At 40.8% G+C, this 22,663-nt stretch overlaps 1 protein-coding gene across 2 annotated transcripts; it reads left to right on the top strand.

Annotated features, from left to right (window-relative positions):
• mapk11 (mitogen-activated protein kinase 11) lies at positions 1 to 22,663 on the top strand. Of its 2 annotated transcripts, XM_012867752.3 has the most exons (12): positions 3 to 361; positions 9,529 to 9,658; positions 9,781 to 9,839; positions 10,046 to 10,157; positions 10,483 to 10,512; positions 12,600 to 12,647; positions 12,733 to 12,847; positions 12,931 to 13,002; positions 15,425 to 15,504; positions 15,753 to 15,831; positions 16,010 to 16,183; positions 18,541 to 22,663. In XM_012867752.3, the coding sequence occupies exons 1-12, from the start codon at positions 249 to 251 to the stop codon at positions 18,612 to 18,614; spliced, it is 1,086 nt and encodes a 361-aa protein (XP_012723206.2). In that variant the 5' UTR covers positions 3 to 248; the 3' UTR covers positions 18,615 to 22,663. The 2 variants fall into 2 exon arrangements, with proteins under 2 accessions (XP_036004773.1, XP_012723206.2); XM_036148880.1 differs by lacking the exon at positions 18,541 to 22,663 and having other exon boundaries at positions 1 to 361; positions 15,421 to 15,504; positions 16,010 to 16,161.

Here is a 22,663-nt window from a genome sequence, read left to right as displayed (position 1 = left end):
GAGGCGCTGACTGACTGGCCGGTGAGCTCGGTACGTGCAGCGGCGGCGGCGGCAGCAGTTCGGCTCGGCTCGGCTCGGCTCAGGCAGCAGACGGCGGTCCATATCAACCGATTTCCGCCCTCGCTCTATATATTTTTTTCATTTTTTATTTTATTTTTGCTGTCTGTTTTGTTTCCTTTCCTCCTTTTCTGCAGCCGGTTGATTACAACAACAACAACAACAACAAAAAAGAAACGAAATAAGAAGAAATGTCAGCCAGACCGGGATTTTACCGGCAGGAGCTGAACAAGACCGTATGGGAGGTTCCGGAGCGGTACCAGAACCTGACGCCGGTGGGCTCTGGAGCCTACGGGACGGTGTGGTGAGTGTCGGTGCGCGGCGCGGCGCGGCGCGGCGCGTGGGGCGAGGCTGCGCAGCCACAGCGTTTACCGAAAGTCACGCAGCAGAACGCGTCGCGGCTGTAATTGTCTCACAGAGAGAGCGGATAGGCGTCCGTCCATCCCACTTAGCGGCTTTATTGCCTTCACCGCAGCCGGTGCCAGCGCCTAAAAGCCTAAACTAATATTGCTCCCAAAGCTCTGTTTTTCATCCCGTGCGCTTTTAGAGCACGTAAGGATAGAATGAAACAGCCAGCGTCAGTACCAGAATTTCCACAACACCCCCCTCCCCTCCCCCTCGCCCCCTACATGCCCCGCTACAGCCTCTCATTTTCAGCTGCATCCCTGCAGGTCCGCTCCTGAGCATCACCACCCAGGAGTCCCGCCGCTCGCACCCTCCTCCCCGTCATGATATTCACGCAGCACCTTCTTTGCCTTCTGCCACACGCACGAACTCTTTGTTTTTGTGTGTGTGTGTGTGTGTGTGTGTTTTTTTTCCGCCCCGCAAAGCCACGCAGCTGCTTCGCATCGGGCTAAATTCTCCCATCACCCAGCGGTATGTCGTTGCCATGGCAATGTGTCCTCCAACGGCCTGCCAGCAGTTTACCTGAAGAGAGAAATGAATGTGGTGTCCTCGTTTTGGGGGGAAAACTTTTAGGGGGAAACAGATGATTGGACTGTAAGATCTGTTATAGCAGAAGTGCTCTTAAATGTCTCTATTTCAATTTGACAGATTGGGACAAATGTAGAGCAAGTGCGAAGTGTGTGAAGAAGCTTGTGGTAATAATCATCACTAATAACCGGTAGTAAAAAAACATTATTAGCTGACCTGAGATGCTGAGGATTTAAGTGGTGGTGCAAAAGCCATGAGAGGTTGGTAGATGGTTCCCTTGTGAAAGGAGACAGGAGGCTTTCTCCCTTAATTTTTATCACATTTGTCGGGCTACAACCACAAACTCCCCGTGATTTATTAGGATTTCATGTGACAGATCAAATCAAAGTAGTACATAATTGTGAAGTAATAAAAAACACACTCATCATTCTAAATATTTTTTTCACAAACGAAAATCTGAAAAGTGTGGCGTGTGTTTGTATTTAGCCCCATGTGCTCTGACAGCCCTGCAAAACATTCCATGCTACCGTTACATATTTCTAATTAAAACATTAAAACAGCTCAAAATTCTTATTTATTCAGTGACAACTTAACCGTAATTAGAACCTGGTGCAATTCCAGTCTGGGTTATCATTACTGTGGTAATGGTAACTCTGGGGGAGATGCAGAGATCCACAGCTCAGGTGGGGGAATCTGATTATGGGATAACCGAACTATGTGAACTCCCCAACTATGGCCTTTTTTCCGGACGAATAATGTTGTTGTTGAGAAAAAGCCGTAGGAAGTCCTGTTTGGGTTCTAGTGCGAGCGAACACATGGATGACTACTCTGGTCACATAAGACCAAAACCAAACTTTTTGGCCTGCTAGCAAAACGTTTTGTTGGGCGGAAAACTAAACTACAACCCCCAGATGTGAGCTCCAAGGTGAATAACAGTAATGGCGGCACCATCATGTGCCGGTGCTTTTCCTCAGTAGGGAGAGGAAAGCTGTCTTGACTTTATGGGAGGATTTTATCCTCAATAAAAACCTATTAGAGGCTGAAAAAGAATTAGGCCGGAGTGGGGGTTCATTTTCTAACAGGACGATGACTGTAGGCATATAGCCAGAGCTATATTGGATAGCTACTTTGGATAATTGCATATGATTGTGTCAGAATGGTCTAATCAAAGTCCAGACCTAAATCCAATTCAGATCTGTGACTGCGCTTGCAATCGGCTTTTCCGTGAAGGTCTCCATTCTAACGGAGCTTGATATATGTGCCGTTTAGCTAAGAAGAATGAGCAAAAAATATCAGTGTCTGGATGTGCCAGGTTGGTGAAGACACGCTCCAAAAGATGTGCAGCATTGAGTTTCGGGGACTGACACTTGTCAGGCTTTCACTTAAAAAAAAAGCCACGTATCCTTTTCCTTCCTCAACGTACATAATATTCTTAAAATACTTTGAAGTTTGGGGTTGTACAAAATGTGAAACAGTTGAAGGGACATGGTTGTTGTTGTTTTTTTAAACAGCACATCTCTTGATTCTTCTTTCTTCATCCTAAGAAGCGACCCTCTCCTTCATCCCAGTTCAAGAGATCTTTTTTGTCAAAGATGTGTAGGCTAGCCTGGTTTGTGTAACAGGACCTCTCATTCTGCAGTGTGGAATGATGGATGGGCTCAGATTACACACAAACTCGAGCTGTTTAGCCACACCTAAACTTGCCTTTGACTGTGTTCTCAGAAAGCAGCTTTGATCCTAAAAGCTGACTTCCTAGCATGGCAATAGTAGAAATACTGTCTATTCACATTCATTTTCTGCCATGCTTCTCTGTTTGCTTCGTACGTCTGCCTTTAACTCTAGTATTTTGCAGCTTGCGGCTTGCAGAGTTGTGCTCGGAATAGCAGCAGATTAAAAATGTATGGCTGGATCAGGACTTCTTCTGCAGTTTATCCGTCTCTGGAAATATTACTTTCACAGCACAAATGTGTCAATCAGAACTTTTTTTTTTTTACCCTCAAGGTTGCAGAATAAAAGCAGTACTTTAAATGTGGATCTGGTCCTTTTGGACTGAAAGAAATGTTGCCAAAAGCAATTTAACATTCAGGGAACATGATCCTCCACAGTCACACAGACCCTCCTTACCGACAGCAGCAGACCATACTCTAGATGTGTTTGCATGATTATATTTCAAACAGGATGCAATTACTTGTATTTACGTTCTTGTATTATAAAGGTACAGAAGCTGAGACAAGACATGGTCAGTTATGTGTTTTTATAACTTTATCTTAAGACTCTAAGCTATTTATGCATTTCTCACTTGATAACAAAACTCATTTTGTGGTGACAGAAGGTTTTAATTGGTTTAATGATGTCCGTAAAAAGCTTGTTTCAAGGACATAATTAGATAATAAAATACTGTATTTAGTAATTTCTGACGCAAGGAATTACTCTAAACCCACAATAACAAAAATGGCTCCCCCATTTTTAACGGCTATCAGAACTGACATTCCACAATGTCATACTTAATATTAGTTACATTCTGATTTTGAGACACTCTGAACTATTAAAACAGATGTGGCAAAATTTCAGATTAAGTATCATAAATCTGTGGATTAATGGACTAATGTGTAATTTTCCTTATCATGTGTAATTTAACAATAACCAAAGTGGTTGCTTTCAACAGTTTTTGTTTAAAACCTTTCTACTTTTCTTTTTTGGACTTTTAAAAGTGTATACTATCTGTAATAGCTCGTTTATGTAAATATAGTATTTCTCTGTTGTTATACTTGAGTTGTTGTTTTATCTGCTATTTTGGTTCTTTTTACTTTACTCAAAAAGTTGTAAGTTTTGGTGCCGTATGTTAGCTATTTGTACCATTTGCTAGCGTGCTATGTTGCTATTGTTTTAACCAACCTCAAACTACACTATTTCAGCTTTGTTTATTACTTTTATTACCCCCTTTATACCAATAATTTAGTAAAATTTAGCAAATTATATGCTTTGAAGTTTTGCTAATTTATTGCAACAAGTTATCAATTATTTTAGCTATGTAGCTTTACTTGCACTGTTCTGTATTTTAGCTAACTTTTTATCAAATTTTCACTGTTGTTTCGGTCCATCAGTATGTATTCACACAGTGAAGTGTTGCATGGTGCAGCTCAAAGGGGGAGCCCAGACCGTTAGAACCTCATCATTGGACATCCGTGTCACACCGCTAGCTTAGCGCGAAGCACCATTCAGTATTTCATTCGTTGTGCGGAAATGCGCTGGCAAGAATTCTGGTACTGGTAAAGGCTAGGTTTAGGTGTGTGTACTGGGATCAAGGCTTTGGAATGCCAAGTGTTCTGCTCTGTCAGGACGGGACACATTACTTTAGCTGTGACGTCACTATTTCACTGGATTTTTTTTGTTCTCCATTTTAAAGGATAAACTGCCCTTATGGGAATGGAATTTCAGTGCTCTATGAGTGGTCAAATAAGTATAAGCCCAATGGATCAGAAAGTTGGTCATGCTGTCAGTTTCACTTTCATTTTCAAGTATACGGCATCCAGAGGGAACCTATCAGCAATGGTTGCATAGTCTTTGCATAGTTTAACATCTGACTGAGCAAAGTTATTATTTAAAATGTGTTGTGATATTTTTGGTAGTAGTTGTCTAAATGCTTTTGCAGTGGCGCACATGTGCAGTTTACATGGCACGCGCAAGATGTGTTGCTCCTGCTCTGGAACATTTCGACATGTTCAAAAACTCTGTGGCAGCCTGGCTTAGCGTTGAATCCAGAGCTCTGCAGCCCTTTCCTAAAACTAGGAAAGTAGAGCACATCACACCAGTTCGGAAGTCCCCCCACTGGCTTTTTGTACCCAATTACATTAAATACTTTGCTGTTGTTGTATCAACCTTCTAGACCGCTCAGGTCTTCTGGTTTAAGCCTACCCAGAATCAGAACCAAACATGGAGAAGCAGAATTCAGTTTTTATTCTCAACTAATCTGGAACAAACTCTCAGAAAAATGCACAAAAAAAAATCTTTCAAATCAAGGTTAAAAATCTATTTATGTAGAGTTGCCTTTGACTGATTGATGAAAACTATTAACTGAAACATCATTCATTTTAGTCTGCAGTTTCTTTACTGTCCTGTATTATGCCACTGTAATGTAGAGGGGGCAAAACTTGCATAAGAGATGGAAGTTAACATAAATAACATGTCTTAAAAGGCGCAGTAACAGCTGTTGTTACTTATCACAGAAGAGCGAATAGTTCTCAACAGCCTCTGCTGACCTTAGGTCAAGGATGTAAGTATTTCCTATAACCCACCAAAGCGAAAGCTGAACAATATGTTCCCTGTTCTCTGCGAGGGCAGACGAAATAAAAGGATAGAATACAAAACTGGCTGTACTTATTTTTCAGAATCACAGAGCCTGGGTACCAATGTAAGCAGAGTCATAAATTCAAAACACATTTAATAATTAAAACATGCACCAGCTCCTGAATTTTGATGAGATGGGAGATATAAACTTTAATGAACTGCATGCTGTCGTGTTCTGTTTGTAATTCAGACTCCGTGCCTTTTTCAGCTTTTCTGTCATCAATCTCTAATTGCACTGAATATTTACCTCCCCTCATATGACATCAAGATGGAAAGTTGGACAGGAGTGACAACTACTGAGAGAGTATGTACTAAGCTCTCACAGGCTGTTATCATTTCATTCATAGTCTCTTATTTTGACAGCCGTGAATTAAATATTAATTCTTTGTTTTTATTGTGTCTTTGCCAATTGGGGTTGTTGATTGGACATGTGCTGGTTTGAGAATAGTTCTTAGTTTTTAGCGATCTCATTTGGGGATGTGATGATGTAGCTGCAATAAAATACAAAGGACAGGTGGACAAGGGCTTTAAAGAAGGTAGCGATAATCAAGCTGCTTCTTGAACAGTGCAGACAATATGATATCCATCCCCGTTTTTGTCATCAAAAGATATCTTCTCCATAATTTGAACATCTGACTTTTTAATACATACTTCCTGATCCGAATTTAGCCAATTTTATCTAATCTATATTGCAAGGCCTAACAACCTTTTAAGCATATTTTTATGTAGAAATCTTTTTAACAAGATTTCACCTTTAGATGGAAGATTATGTCATCTTTTCTGTCTATTAAGGGGTGGGGGGGGGGTAAATTGATTAATTTTATCAATCAGTTATGTTCTCAGTTGACATCTAACTCAGGTCTCACTTTAAATCTCCAACATATATGTTCCTTTAACCGCTTGTAAAAGCATGAAATCCTGTTTTAGACAGCTCTTATCTTATGAAATAAAGTAGATGCTGTGTTAAGAGAAGAGGTTTCCAATTGTTTAAATGTATGCTAAGCTAGCTGAACTAGCAGTAGCAAGGCTAGGTACGATTCTGTTGCAAATTGTTCCCTGTTCAGCATTTCCATGACTTCTCTTTGCTGTAACTTCTGCGGTCTTTAATCAAGAACAATAGAAGTATCCTCCTTTGGAGGTCTTTTGGAGTACAATGGGCGGTCCTGGAGATCTTCTTTGACGTCTGTGGTGGCATCAGCCATCTTCTGGTGTGGAGTGTTGGAGCAGCAGCTTATCTGTAGCTGAGAGGAAGTGTCTGGGTAAAATCATTAGGAGGGCCAGCTCTGTCCTGGGACCCAGTGCAGGTGGCGGGAGGCAGAAGGACTGCAAGAAAAATCACATCTCTGATGGACAATGCTGTTGGCGGTGGGAGACTCTTTTAGCTCTTTCAGTGACAGACTGCTGAATGCTGGATGCTTAAAAGAGCGCTTCCAGAGGTCCTTCATCTCAGCTAGCGTCAGTCTTTATAATCTGTGCTGCTCCGAACACTCAATAAACACTCAATAAGTGTTTACAATACGCTAATGGCTGAACGTTTCTGATCTGATCAAGAATCATTCATACACGGTACTCTCAGCTGCTAATGTCCATTCGCACATGCTTTAGCCAGTCATACATGTTGCATAGATTTCTCACATAGTTCCTTAAATCGGCTGTTGTCTTTACCTTATTTAACTCCAATATTGCCTTTTTATCTAAACATAAATGTGAATAATTGTGCAATATTTTTAATAAAGGTCACCCTCTTTTAGTTTAGAACTTAACTTTAAATTAGCTTGCTATTCATTACTGATTTGGTGTGTACCGCTATGGTTTCTTTTGCCCCTGTCATGCCTGAATTAAACCATTGTGGTACGATTAAGGTATTTCTTATCTTATTTCTTATAACTAAACGGTGGCAGGTTAGTTTCTTAACAAACTGCTTTGCCTCTTTTACAGAATAAAGCAAAACAAAGCTGAATTCCCTCTTCATAGATCTGAATCAATCGCATTTACAAATAGGGAGGCTTCGTTAAAAATAGTTTTGTCTGTAGCAGATAGTAGTCGCTCCTCCTGCATTACTCCATTTTAAAATCTGAGGAGCATCAAGAGCCGGGAAGCTAAAGTTAAGCTGAAACAAAAGAGGAGCGGAAAAATCAATGGCTTCTCTCAGCAGTGTGTGTGTGTGCTGACGGCGGAGTGGCCAGACCCATGTATGGAAGCTGGCAGAGGAGAAAGGTATGTGTGAGGCTGTGAGGCCTGCTTCATGTCAGATGGAGGGGGCTGGATCGCAGTCTTGGCTGTAGTCTGGTGTGGACATAAGGCAAACTAGCAGGTGATTTCAGGACCAAGGGCCTCATGGACGCTGTCTATTGGTGAAAACAGAGTTTATTCAACAATATATATTTTAGAAAATGATTATTTTTGGGTTGGTTTTAAGAGGCGAAGGAAGTAAATCTCTCATCTGGGCTTTGTTTTATTTAGCTTAAATACAAGTTTCACTTCTTCTTGCACAGTTCCTGCTGTGCTTGCCAGCATTTCACAATTCTCACCCGTGCTTGCTTCCTGTCTGTCGGATCTCCTCTCTGGCGTGTTAGTGTATGTAACGCATCAGTGAGTTAACGTAGAGCCGGGTGGCTCGAAGAGACAGAAGCACCGCAATGGCGGCTGCAGCGGGGCTTATTGTTTTAGAATGACACACTTTTACATTTCGAAGGATGAAAAGAGAAACCGCAGGCACTGTAATAATAATATGTGACATCCTCGTTTCCTCTCTTCTACCGCATCCTCTCTCGCTCCCTCCTTCTATGTGTCTGCCTCTGTCGGCCCGTCATCCCCTTGATCGAGCACAGACACACTCAGCGGCAGCGGGTTACAGGTTTAACAGAGGTTAGGTTTGCTTTTTAGGAACTTCTTATAGACGCAAGTGCAGTGCTGTGGAAAAGAAAAGTATTCATTAACTTAAAGGTTTGTTCCGTTTTTACCTTTTGTCACAGTTGTATGTCTCAGATCATCAGATTTTTTTTAAAATCTCAGACAAAGAAAGCAGGAGTAAATGCAAAATGGGTTTGTTTTTTTTTTTGTTTTTTTTGCAGATGATGACTTCATTCATTAGGGGGGCTAAACTATCTAAATCAATCTGACTCTATGTGAAAAAAAAATAAGTGCCCCTCTTGGTCATAAACTGATGTAAAAAAGTTCAAGAACAGATAAAAGCTAGATGACTGACATCTATCGCTTTCAAACCCCAAGGCTTTGGAGCTCCAGTGAACCTCAGTGACCGCCGTTATCCATAAGGAGATAGGACAAGAAACAATGGTGAACCTGGCAAAATCACTACAGGAGTGCGCTGGCAAGTCATCCAGGAGGCCATAAAATAATCCAGTTCAGTATATAAAGCACTGCAGCCCTCTCTTACCTCAGTTAAAGTCAGCATTTGTGATTGCTGTTACATCTGCCACTGTCATCTGACAGAACACCACACCGACAGTTAAACGTGGTCAGGGTAGTGTGATGGTCTGGGCCTGCTTTTTTTTTTTTTATTTCATGACCTGGATTACTTTCCATAACTGATGCAGCTCTCCACCAGAACATCTTGAAGGAGAATGTCAGGACCTCAGCTTGTATGCAGGCTGAAAATGAAAGAAAATGAAGGCTGTGGTGATCAGTTGCTGTGGCATGACGTTAAAAACAGACCGTTCACGCTGGCAGAGCCTCCGATTTCACTGGACTGAAACAAAATCTGCGATGAAGACTGGGTCAGAAATCCTTCACGGCGACGTGGAGACTGACTACCGGTTTGCACAAATGCTTGATGGCAGTTTCTAGGTTTAGGCAAGGCAAATGTATTTGTGTAGCACATTTCAGTACGAAGACAATGCAAAGTGATTTACATGATTAAAACATAGGAAAATAAAAGCAAGTTGGAATAAAATGTAGAAACAAACTAAAACATGGGAAAATAGAAACTAAAATCAAATATTAAAAACAGTTGAACTACAAAGTTGAACTAATGATGTTTCAGTCATGTCATGCTTTCAGGCCCATACTTTTCATTATGAAATCAAACTTTCCACCCAGGGGGAAAAGATTGGCCCTGGTATCTCTAGGGTACCATTATGTCTTCATACAGGGCCAGGTCGGTCTGGATAGCTGCTATATTTGAACAAGTGAAATCCTCATTTGATAACTGCTTCTTTCTCCTCTCCCCAGCTCGGCCTATGACGTGGTCTCGAGGCAAAAGGTGGCGGTGAAGAAGCTGTCCAGGCCCTTCCAGTCTCTGATCCACAGCCGCCGCTCGTACCGGGAACTCCGGCTTCTCAAGCACATGAAACACGAGAATGTTAGTGATACTTTTATTTTTATTGTTGTTAATAGAATAGAATAATAAAGCACCCTGATCGACAGATGCATGTTTTATTTCATCTACTGATCAGCTGTGCCTGTGTCTGACTGCCTCTGCAGGTAATAGGGCTGCTGGACGTCTTCACGCCGGCGGGGGGGTTGGAGGACTTCAACGAACTGTAAATCTGTTTCTGGTGTTTACGACGAGCTGTACAGGTGTAATACCTGTTAGCCAGAGATGGATAATTCTGTCTCGATGAGGAGAGATGTGGGGGGGGGGGGTGACCCGAGGGGGATTAAAGGCTTCAAGAGATCTCCGTAGGTTGCTATGGCAGCATCTCTGATGTGCCCACAACTCCCCCCTTTTTTGTCTTTGTTTTTTCAGTTATCTGGTGACCAACCTGATGGGCGCAGACCTCAACAACATCGTCAAGTTCCAGAGGCTGTCCGACGAGCACGTGCAGTTCTTAATCTACCAGCTGCTACGCGGCCTCAAGGTAAATGTCTCCCGACGTCATCCTTACCCCCAACCTGTCATCCAATGAGCAGCAAAGTGCCGTCTCAGAAGTCTTTTAGAAGGAAGTTATATCTCAGCTAAAAGTTAGCAGGGTATCTGAATCAGTCCAGCTGCTCAGACGAGCAGCTGTGGAGAGGCGCTCGGTCCAGCCTGCCCCGTTGCCATGGGGAAGACAAAGGCAGTCTCCCCCGTGAGGAGAAACTAATGCGCTGGAGTGCTCTCTGACCTCTGTCTCCTTTATGTCCTCTCTTCCTCCCTGTGCCCCCGCCTCGCCCTCCGGCCCCACCCCAACGCCGACCGAACAGTACATCCATTCAGCAGGACTGATCCACAGAGTGAGTACCGACGTCCAAGACGGATTCCTGCTCTTGTTTGGCGAGAAGCACCAAAAGCTGCTCTGTCTCAGCAACTTTGCGCCTCGCTTCGTTTTAGAATTATTTTACGCGATAGGAATTATTTGTGAAGAGAAGAAAATGTGGTTTTAAAGCTAATTTAGCAAAGAGAAATGTAACTTTGACGAGGCTATCCTAACGGATGAGTATGCTTCTATCCAGAACGCTGCCTTGCAGCTCTGGCTGTATGGCGAGGGTCTTTGTCCTGCTGGAAGGTGAACCTCTGCCCCCCAGTCTTAAGTCTTTTGCCACCTCCAACAGCTTTTCCTCCCAGGATCTCCCTCGTTCAGCTCCAGCCTTTTTCACATTGACCTCGTTCAGCTTCCCTGTACCTGCAGACGAAAAGCGTCCCCACAGCATGACACTGCCTTCGCTTTACGCTTTGGTGCTTGGCTTCACCCCCACCCTTGTTCCAAGTCTCTACCATTAACGCTTGGTATGGTCTCTAGGCCAAATCTTCATTGACTTTGCTGTCTTATGTGTGCGCACCATCTTGTTTATCTTGATAACAAAGAGTAGTTGTTTGCACAGGTATGTATTACCAAGCATGCAGCGCATTCTAGCCGCTTGGAGGCAGAGTTGGGACAATGCTCCGCCTTGAGCGGGCTGTCACGCGGTAGCACTGTAAGCTCTACCTGGACCCTCCATGTCCAACGTGCATGGATTCCAGAGATGCTGTATGTTATTGTTTTTTTTTTTGTTTTCTTTGCACTTAAAAAACTGCACGCGTCCTGTGAATGCTGCGTGTACAGCTTTTCAGGGAAACGGGCTCCTGGGAGCACGGCGACGATGACTTGTCCTGTTTTCGGACAACGCAGAGAGATCTGTGTGCAACCTCGTCTGGAGCCACAAATGCACCCTACGTTTCCCATCGCACTGTGAGGGATATGCAGTTTGTTGGCCATGTGCACTATACAGGACTGTCTCAGAAAATTAAAATATTGTGATAAAGTTCTTTATTTTCTGTAATGCAATTAAAAAACATGAAATGTCATACATTCTGGATTTATTACAAATCAACTGAAATATCGCAAGCCTTTTATTGTTTTAATATCGCTGATTATGGCTTACAGCTTAAGAAACCCAAATATCCTATCTCAAAATATTAGAATATTTCCTCAGACAAAGTAAAAAATTAGATTCAAACGAGAGGAAAAACATTTTGCTTGTTGCGATATCCTAGCAACAACCCGTATGACTGGCGTGTACTGAAATGATCAAATCTTTTTTTCTTTTTTTTTTATCAGCAGCATTTGCTCTGTTAATGACACAAGAAATGAGCTCATGGAATAAAATTTCCTGTTGCTTTTATTGTCACATGTGTTCAGTTCACACAATCCTTTTTTTAGTAGGGCCATGTCTGTAATTGATTAAATCCGCATTTAGTCCCGCTCATATAGACATTAGGCTTCCAAACATATTTAGGCCTTTTGAGTATTTGTAATTGACAAAAGAGGACCGTCCATGTGCGCTGTTTTAAAAAAAATCTGGAGGAAAGTATGGCATGCTGAATTCACCCTTCGTCGTTTCAGTAATAGGAATGGGGCTGGTGTTAGGTATAAAGCTAAAGATCTGCAAACCTTTTTATTTCAAGCTTCCTTTCACATTTTTCAGACTAAAACAAATGAATTGGATTTTAATAGTTGTAAGACAGTTACCATGTTAACATGCTTTGTCATTGAACAGTGCTTTAAATGAGAATTTGTCATCTTAAAGCAGAAACACAGCTGGTATTGTACCAACAACCATGTCACGTTCAAAGTAACTAAAATCCCCGTGCTTCCATATTCTGATGCTTAGTGTGAACTTCAGTAAACTGTCTTCACCACACCAAAGCAATGAGTCCTCTTTAGATGGTTTGTTCCCGAAGTTTTCCAAGCTAGAGACCTATTTTGTGATTTATATTTGATCTAAATCAGCATCTGCAGCCCAGGATTACCTTATTCAAATATGAATGAATACAAGGGTTTACTGGTTCTCTTTCTTTGTCATGATGCTCCTTACTTCATGTGTTTTCATCTCCCTTTAAGGACCTTAAGCCAAGTAATGTGGCGGTGAATGAAGACTGTGAGCTGAGGGTACGATCAACGTTCACGTCAATGCTACAGCCTCTGATGGAGCCTCCTCGACTCTGAACGCACATCTTCTCTCCATCCCCAACAGATCCTTGACTTTGGATTGGCCAGACAGACCGATGATGAAATGACAGGCTACGTGGCGACTCGCTGGTACCGAGCACCAGAGATCATGCTGAACTGGATGCACTACAACCAGAATGGCGAGATGCTCGGAAACAATCAGCCTTCGGGAGCTAAACTCGTTTAAGGCTGCTTGATTGAACTTCTTTTGTCTCTGTTGCAGTTGATATCTGGTCCGTGGGTTGTATCATGGGAGAGCTGCTGAAAGGAAAGGTCCTCTTCCCTGGCACTGACTGTATCCTTTACGACCGAGGCATGAGATCTTTCTCTACTTTGCAGGAATCTCCCATCACCTCTGTGAGGCAGACCGATCTCTCCCAGATTTGCATCACAATCCTAGATCTTTCAGACGCGGAGCTCTTCGGCTACACGGAATGAATAGAAGCGATGACAAAAGGCCGAATTATCTAGATTTTCCTATTCAGAGTCTAAGACCCGAGCTAAATTTAACTATATTGTCTGATGCTGGGAAACGTGCGATGCCAAAAGACGCTATCTGCAGCAAGTTCGAGTCAATATGATGTAAAGAGTCATGCTGTGCCATGTAAAAGTATTAGCTTTTTTTTATATCACACTTAAATGTTTCAGGCCATCAAACCAGTTTTATCATCAAAGAAAAAGTAGAAGAGTCAAGAAATCACTTAACACAGGGGTGTCCAAGCTTTTTGGCACGTGGGCCGAAATTCTCAAGTCAAAGTACTCGAGGACCAAAAAAAAAATGGATAACAGCGATAAATAAGAACCCAAAAATAATGTTGTGAATTTTTGTTACCTGTTTTACAAAATATGATAATTTTTATTAAACAGGTTATTCAGATTTTATGAAGAAAAAGGATTTTAAATCACTGTATATCCAAAGTTGCACACTCACTTTATTAAAAGACGGTCATCCTGCACTGCAAAAAGGGAACTAGAAATAAGTGAAATTTTCTTGAAATCAGTGTATTTTTCCTTGATTAGAGCAGGTAAATAAGACTTTTTGCCAATGGAATAAGACTTTTGCACTTAAAATAGGAACAATTCATCTCCATCATCTTGTTTCAAGTGCAGGATATCTAATTGTCTTATTTTAGGGGTAACAATACTCATTCCATTGGCAAATATTTAGCTCCTCAAATCAAAGAAAAATATACTCATTTCAAGACATATTTACTTACTTTTAGTTCCCTTTTTTGCAGTGTGTATGCAAATTAAGTTAGACTCGATTGAAAAAAAAATATGTAATTTCTTTTGGTCTAGCAATACCAGAACAGGATTTGGGCCGATATTTCTTTGAAAACACTTGCTGTATTTAACTCATTTTTATAAATGATTTGAAAAAAAAACAGCTTTTAATGCACAAAAGTTTGCATTTGAGTTAAAGTCCTCAGACAGACGTGGTCATATTTACTATGCAATTAAATAGAATGTAGAAAGTGTGGTTATTAAAAGATGGATACATTGTGTTGTGCCCAACATTTTCAGATGTAAGATCTTAACCTATCTGTATTCATTGGACCCTTATAAAGATAAGATTTGGCTCCATCAGCCAAATCTTTCCAGTAGACCAAATCCTTCTTGAAATGAAGCTGGGGGGCCACACAAAATCAGGGGCCACAAATGGCCCCTGGGCCACATTTAAAAGGAACCTGTCTGACAACAGAGAGCGGGCTGCGTGATCTCAAAAGACGACACAAAATGCTCTGATCTATTGAATTCAAGATGAGGAGGTCACAAAAGAGCCACATCTAAAGAGGCCTCACTTGCCTCAGCAAAAGCCAGTGTTTGTGGTAAAACTATAAGAAATGCGGCAAAAATGGCGACCGTGGGAGAGTGCCAAGGCCAAAACTACTGCTGACCAAAGAGAACCCAAACCCTTCCAATAATTCCCAAGACGTTTGGGAGGTGTGCATCCTGTTTTATCAGCTGTAAAACTAACACAATATTTCAACAAAGTACGTCATGCTGACAGTCAAACACGGTGGTGGGTAGATTTCGGGTGAATTCTGCTCTCTCTAGCAGAAACTTCAGAAGCCACCGGCCACCCGTTTGTGACCTTAAGCTCAAGCACACTTGGGTTAGATAACAGTTTCAATGATCCAAAGCAAATCGGCAAGCCACATCTGAATGGCTCCAAAATAAAGAAAGAAATAAAAACCTGGTATTGGAGCGGTCTAGTCAAAGTCCAAACTCTAATCCAAATGACGTGGCGTGAGCTTAAACATGCTGGAAAACACTTCTATGTGGCTGAATCAACTCAGTTCAGCAAAGATTTGGTCATAATTCCTCCACAGTGATGTGAAAGACTCATTTCCTGCTATTCCGATGGTCGGCTGCCAGTTGCTGCCACTAAGGGTGGCACCACCAGGGACTAAGTGTACGGAGCAACTTACTTTCTCACATACAGCCACATTGGTTTAAATAGCTTTTATTTTTTTACCGTGATAAATTCAATCATCATTTGAAAACATTTTTTTTTTTTTTTTGCATTTACTTAGGTTATCTTTGTTAATGCGATCAGTTTGATGATCTGAAACCTGCAAGTTTGACACACACACACACACACACACACAAAAAGAAGAAAAAAAAAAGCTGAGATAGATCAAATCTGTACCTGCGCTGTTTCACGCCAGCAAACAACTTTCAGCTGGACGGCCTTTAACTCCTCCTGCGGTTAGACATCGACCAGCTGAAGAGAATCATGGAGGTGGTGGGCACCCCGTCGCCAGACCTGCTGAAAAAGATCTGCTCGGAGCATGTGAGTAAGAAAAGAGGGGGTCTGGGAACGGGGGGGGGAGAAATGAATTCTTAATGCAAACTCTGTAGTATTTTTCTTTATTATTGACAGAAGCAGCCTAATCTCATTGATTAGTCATTCCAGTGGCGGAGTTGCTGATTGAATTGTCAATGTGTGGGAGTGGGAGTGGTGATTGATCACTAGCTGTCTAGCGTCATGTGACCCGCGCCGCTGCACGGTATGAGCCGAATACCGCTCTCTGCTTGCAGGCCCAGAAGTACATCCAGTCTCTTCCCTTCATGCCCCAACAGGATATGGAGAAGATCTTCAGAGGAGCAAACCCACTGGGTGATGCACCACAAATTCAATTATCCCACCCTTTCAGCGTATCCCTAAACCTCTGAGAGCCTGTTAAGATTTCTCTGACGCGAGCCGCTCCGTTCATATTGCGGATCAGAAATTCGTTTAGAGGGTTAGCCGTTTAGCCCTCCTCCACTCATCTTTCTGTCTCTGTCGCTCCGTTCAGCCATCGATCTGCTGAAACGCATGCTGGTTCTGGACTGTGACGAGAGGATCTCCGCCAGCGAGGCGCTGTCCCACCCTTACTTCTCGCAGTACCACGACCCGGAAGACGAGCCCGAGGCGCCGCCTTACGACCAAACACTGGAGAGCAAGGACCGAACTCTAGAGGAGTGGAAAGGTGAGAGCTTTGTGGGTTTTTACAGATTCAGCCCCCGGCTCAGAGTCGCTTTGCAGATGTTTATCTACGCGCCTTTACGTTTTGTCACGTTATAACCACAACCTTTAATGTGTTTTATTGGAATTCTGCATGACAGACCAACGCAAAGTGGCACACAGTCGTGAAGTGAAGAGAAAATGCTACAACACAGTTTTGACGCAAAGTATTGTGTTGTGGATTTGTATCTAGACCCCTTTACATTTTATACTTTTAAATAAAATCCAGTGCAACCTGCACCCTCAGGCTGTTCTGTGAGGCCTGAGACGTTTGGTAGAGAGCATTAGCGAGCAAACAGCATCATGATGACCAAGGGACACAAGGGACTGGTCAGGGAGAACATTGTGAAGAAGTTTAAAGAAGGATGGACATTAAGGCCTTGACGTACGTCTCTGCATGGGTGAAAACGAGCCTGGACCTTGTGGACAAACACACACCTCTTTTTGTACTATAAATAGTGCAGGCAGGGGTAAACCACAGCATCCCACTCACAGATATACAGTTTTTAGTCCAGCTTCAGGAGCGATATTGTCTTATCAGAGCTGTAATGAGGCTTCGCCTGCAGGGCTGTAAAGCTTGGAACTCCACACTACTCCAGACACCTTGAATTGAGCAAGCTTCCTGGATGGGAAGCCAAACGTCATCAGCTTCAGAATAGATGTCCAGTTGTTTAATTTTTTTTTTTTTTTACCCTTTTTGGATTAACAGAGGAGAAGAGCGGCGTAGTAAACGAAAACCTAATTGATTTCTCACCCGCATATTGATAGAGAGTTTTTCTGCAATTTTGTCCACAACAGATAAAGGATCTGAATATGATAAAGGTCTCTCTGTGCTGTAAAAAAAAATAAAAAATTTTGCATTTTTGCTGTTTTTCTTCTTCTGCTGGTGATGGGATCTCTGTCTGTTGTGAGTTTGGCGCCGCCCTTTGAATGAAAGCGTTGTTGCTGTCACTGCGCACCGACCCTGCGGTCACAAAATAACTTGCATGCGTGTTCTAGAAGACCCCAGTGATGAACGAATTTGTTGCACTCGAGGGCTGTGGCGACTTTGGAGGAGTTGTAGAGATACACAGTTCAGGTGGTGGAATATGTTAACTGGAGCTTTCACTCCTGGCCTTTACAGAGAAGTGTCAAGAGGAAAGCCATTGTTAAAAGTAAGTTATTGGATGTTTCACATGCAGTTTTCCACAAGCCAAGTAGAAGACACAGCAAACAGGTGGAAGGTAGTGCTCTGGTGAGATGACAACAGTGTTTTAGCTTTTAGCCTACATGCAAAATGTCCGTGGTGGGACACTGGCACTGCACGAGCCTCTGAAAACACCATCACTACCATGAAGCATGGTAGCTGCAGCGTCATGCTACGGGGGCGCTTCTCTACAGCAGAGACGAGGAAGTTGGTAAGAGTTGATAGAAAAATCGATGAAGCCAGTTACAGGACAACCCTGAAAGGTAACCTGTTAGAGGCTGTAAATTTCAGCCTGTGGACGTGCAGACCTGCCCTGTAAGACTTGCAGCTGTGATTGCAACAGTAGGTTCTACTAAATATTGGTGCAGGGAGGCTGGATCCAAAAGCACGCGGCACTGTTCATGTTTTTGTTTGTAAAGGATCTGAAGGTCATGGAATGGTTTCTTCCCACATCACAGGGTAGGAAGTACTTAAAATACAGGGAAAGCTGTGGTTACAATGTGACAAAATGCAGGACATTCAAACGCTGTGCATCACTGTGTCTACTTAAAACTATATATATATATATATATATATATATGTATATGTATATATATATATATATATGTATATATATATATATATGTATATATACATATACATTAAGGACTTAAACATATATATATATATATATATATATATATATATATATATATGTATATATATATGTATATATATGTATATATATATGTGTATGTATATATGTATATGTATATATATATATATGTATATGTATATATATATGTATATATATATATATATATGTATATATATATATATATGTGTATATATATATATATATATATGTATATGTATGTGTATATATATATATATATGTATATGTATATATATGTATATATATATGTATATGTATATATGTATATATATATGTATATGTGTATATATATATGTATATATATATACACACACACACATATATATATGTGTGTGTGTGTATACATATATACATATGTATATATATATATATATATATATATATATATATATATATATATATATATATATATATATATATATATAAAAATCTTTATACCTAACATGGTCTCTCTTCCCCTTCTTCTCGTGTATATCTGTAGAGTTGGTGTTCGAGGAGGTGAACAGCTTTAAAGTACCCGGCAGCAAGACGGATAGCCTTCAGGTGGAGCAGTAAGGCCCCCCGGCCCCCCGCCTCTTCCCCCACCGGGAGAAGAAGCACATACGTGTTGGATGCGGACCGGACCGTGGAAAAACAAGATAGCAAAAGGAAATTACATTCATAGGAGTCGATCTGAGTGGCAGGGCATGGGGGCCTCCGTGGGATCAGTGGCACAAACTTTGCGATAACAGGGAGCATGGTTGGGATCAGATATAAAGGACATCTCCAGAGCAGAAAGTTGCTTTCTGTTATACATTTCCGCTCACAGACAGTGAAATGAAGAGTTGGTCAATGTCAAAGGGATTCTTGGGGGGGGGGAACGTCCAGTGGCTGATCTGTGTTTACAGACTAAACAATTGTTAAAGAAGAAAAGGGGAAAATACGCACACTAGAATTTCCAAAGCAATGTCAGGGATCTATCAACCGTCAGTTCCATGAACCTATGAACTTTTGTTTAACCCTCTGGGGTCCCTTCATTTTGGGCTCCACCTGTATCTCTTTGGCAAAACTGGTTCTTTTAAGATTGACAGAGACATTTTACGTATCAACAACACTTTTCATTATTGCCATTAATAACTTCAGTCCTGACCATACATAATCATTACTCCTGGATGTTCTGAAAATTTAACCCCTTACATGCCTGTTTTACTGTTTAAATATCTCCTTTGTTTTGGAAAAAAATCACATAACATATTTCTCCATTAATGCAGATTGATAGATTACCAGACAGAATATTTCCAATTTGTGGAAAACGATGGCAATTTGAAGGAATTTTATTTACAAGGGAATGAAAAGTGAATTATTACTTGAAATCAAATTTTAGTAAAAGTGTGTTCAACAAAGGATTTATGCATGGCAAAAAAAAAAAAAAAACAAAAAAAACTGTGGTGACCCTGGTTTCTATATTTTGTTTAAAAATACATTAAGGACTTAAACAATAATGATTTTAAATTCCCCCAAAAGACAGAACCTGGCTAAATCTTACCCAATCTGCATCAACACAACCAAAATAAAACTCAAAAAGCACAAAAATGTCAAGGAACCTGAGAGGGTTAAAGGCCGCCTGCATAACACTGAAGCATGATTTATCTCCATTTTACAGTCGTGTCTTATAACTGCTACTGTATTATAATCTCACTGTCTATAGTACACAATTGCAGAAGTAGATCAATTTCCAACCTGTGTGATTTTTTTTATTTATTTTTTTGAATAATCTGTGGACACACAGCGCACACATTTACTGCTCCTTCTCTCCTGCCTACTTAAACTTTAACACCAACTGTGCTGTTCTTAGCAAGATAAGTATATGCCAAAGCTGGAAGAGAGCGATGGTGCTGCAGGTCTGTGTTTACACTGTAACCTTGCTTCTCATATGCACATTCTGCTGCTGGCTGATTGTTGATTACCTGTTAGCTTTGGCTACTCTCCTTTAGGCGCCACACTTTGTCGATGTGATTTTAAAGCCTATCTGTGAGTTTGCAATAATTACTATTACATTATGTGTCCAATCTCAGATGGTATATATCCAGTATAGCATAATAGTGTCACATAATTTGGAATTTAGTCCCAACACTAATTTATCACCCAACACAGGCTTCCGTGTTTCATGAGGTAACCTGTTTTGGCTCTTTATGGCAACCATAATGTTCTGTTTTCGATGCCTTGTCTGATTCTTTCCTAATGATGGCTATTAAAAGAGGGCTCTAACAGGAAGGTATGCATTTTTACTGAAAACAGGGTCACTGCATTGACAGTTATCTGTTTCTGTGTTTCATCCTAGCTTAGCGCAAACATTTTTACCCAACAGCATGTGATGCAATCCCTGAAATGCATACGACGTGTGTACTCAGTGCAGATTATTACAGCCTCTCTTCCTCGTCCTTCTACACACTGGAGTTGTGCTGACACCATTTGTTCTAATAAACAAATAGTCACAACTGCATCACTTGAGGATTCTGAAAGAGGTGGAAGATTGCAATATTTTAGGGTCCCTCAGGAGTCTGTTAGGCATGGATCACTTTGAGATTCTCCCAGTGAGAATCTTGATTAAAAATTCAACAGAATCACTCTACTGGAAATTATACATATTAATGCAAACAATGATATTTAGAAACTTAAAATCAAAATGTCTAACATGATCTAGCTGCTACACACTAGCTAACGTCTATAAGTACTGCAGACAAAATATGGAATACTGATTATTGTCAACAATAAAGTTTATTTATTATGATTTTGATCCAACTTTTATAAAATTGAGAATAAATACCTGCCAAATTAAGTAGCAGCATTTTGTCATTGTACTCTTTATAGAGTAACAGCTGATCTTAGCTGGATAATTAGACTATCCGCTCAGCCTGGACTCAGCTGTTTTACAGACATGCTGCTTAGAACTAGCTAACTGTCGCTACAAACAGTCTTACCTTAAACAGAGCTGATGGCTGGTGCCCTTCTAGTTTCCACACCACCATAACTGGTCATGTTTTGCACAACTGAATGTATTTCCAAATTTCCACAGTTGTCTTTCATGTGAGCTGTGGGGGAGGTGTAGCAATGCTGTACTCTATAGGTCTTCGCCTGGACGAAACTCTAGTCACTCTAACACCTTCTCCGGGGTGTTATTAAAAAGAACTTGTGTATAGAAATGTAGTATAGAAGAAAACTTCAGCAGTTCTGAAACTGTCCATTTTAAAACCTGAATATGTTGACACCAATGACTGACCCATGCCCAGAATAGCTCTATCAACATTTGTCAATGTTGAATTGCAATCTCAGCAAATTCACAATGCATTCTGAAAATGTCCTGGAAGCACAGCATGGCTTTTTTTTTAGCTGTAAAAACATAATTGTGTTCTTTAATTCACACCAAGCTTAACAGACATTTCTAGGGTGATGAGTTTGTCTGAGTGGCCGTTTGAAGTAAAGCTGCTGGTGACGAAGACCACCAGGCTAGCTAAAAGGCTAGCATTCTCCAACGTTAGCTTTGGTATAGCTCGAATCGGCTGTAACATAACCAACAGCACTGCAGTTTTAGACAAACGTTTCTGGAATCTAGGGTTACATTTCTAATGTACCATTTTATTTGTGTTGATTTGAAAACCAAATAAAACTTTCCTTTTGGCTAAAGCCACTCAAGTCTAATGCAACCGTTGTAATGAGTTACACGTTACTAACTTATAACGACAAAACAAATAGGTTAATAAGTTTACAATTACAGTCCTGGACTTCTTCTTTTTTTTTTTCATTTTCTACAGGTAGCATTGTCAGCAAGTTGTTCATTAACACTGGATGCAAAATATTGAATTTACTGTCCTAGTAAATCAGAATGGTTTCAGTCTGAGTATTTTAAAGCTTTGAAAGTTTAAACATTACGTGCTTATGTGAATGTTGTATCTGTGGTGGACTTGAATAACAGCTACATACTGAATGTATATGTATACTGTATGTATGTTTGTAAAAAGCTATTGGTGACCTTTGAATACATGTTGGCATGTGATTCCGTTGTATGGGTTTCAGATCATTGAAAGGAATGTCAGATCTTTGTTTGCAAAAGACACAGTTCAGTTCCTCAACAGGTAGTTATGGAAGTTTGAGCTTGAACAGAATAAATACTATAATTTTTTTTTTTCCTTTACGAAGGTTTTCTGCATCAAATTTTGCCCGTCATTTTTATGTGTTCTGGCTGTATTATTAAAGAAATGTGTTAATTGTCCAGATTTAGATTTCTTGTCGGTTAAGACAAAGTTCCAGGAAAGTGTGCTATAGCAGGGAAATCTTTACAGTGTGTTGTTCTATATTATGGTAATAATGATAAGAGGCCATTATTCCGGTCCATAAAGGAAGAAGAAACGACAGAACTTGGTCAGTTCAGAGTTATTTCACTGTCAATATCCTGTGAAATTAATCCTGGTTTGAATCAAAGGCCAACATCTCATAGGACCTTTTTTTCTGTCTATTTGAATCATTAAATGCAACTGAGGCAAGTAGTAAGAATTACTTTCTAAGATAAAAGATAATGCATTGTGTATATATATGAAAAAACAATAAACCATTTTTTATAGACTCCA

This window comes from Fundulus heteroclitus, chromosome 17 (genome assembly GCF_011125445.2).
Source record: "Fundulus heteroclitus isolate FHET01 chromosome 17, MU-UCD_Fhet_4.1, whole genome shotgun sequence".
Lineage (NCBI taxonomy): Eukaryota > Metazoa > Chordata > Actinopteri > Cyprinodontiformes > Fundulidae > Fundulus > Fundulus heteroclitus.
Note: the sequence above shows the minus strand (reverse complement) of the source record. Positions and strands in the feature narration are given on the sequence as shown.

Bases quoted from the DNA above. Each gene is read 5' to 3' on its own strand.
- mapk11 (XM_012867752.3), top strand. From the start codon at position 249: ATGTCAGCCAGACCGGGATTTTACCGGCAGGAGCTGAACAAGACCGTA. The intron at 9,659-9,780 runs GTTAGTGATACT...CTGCCTCTGCAG, and splicing joins AGCACATGAAACACGAGAAT to GTAATAGGGCTGCTGGACGT. The intron at 15,505-15,752 runs GTGAGTAAGAAA...CTCTGCTTGCAG, and splicing joins AAAAGATCTGCTCGGAGCAT to GCCCAGAAGTACATCCAGTC.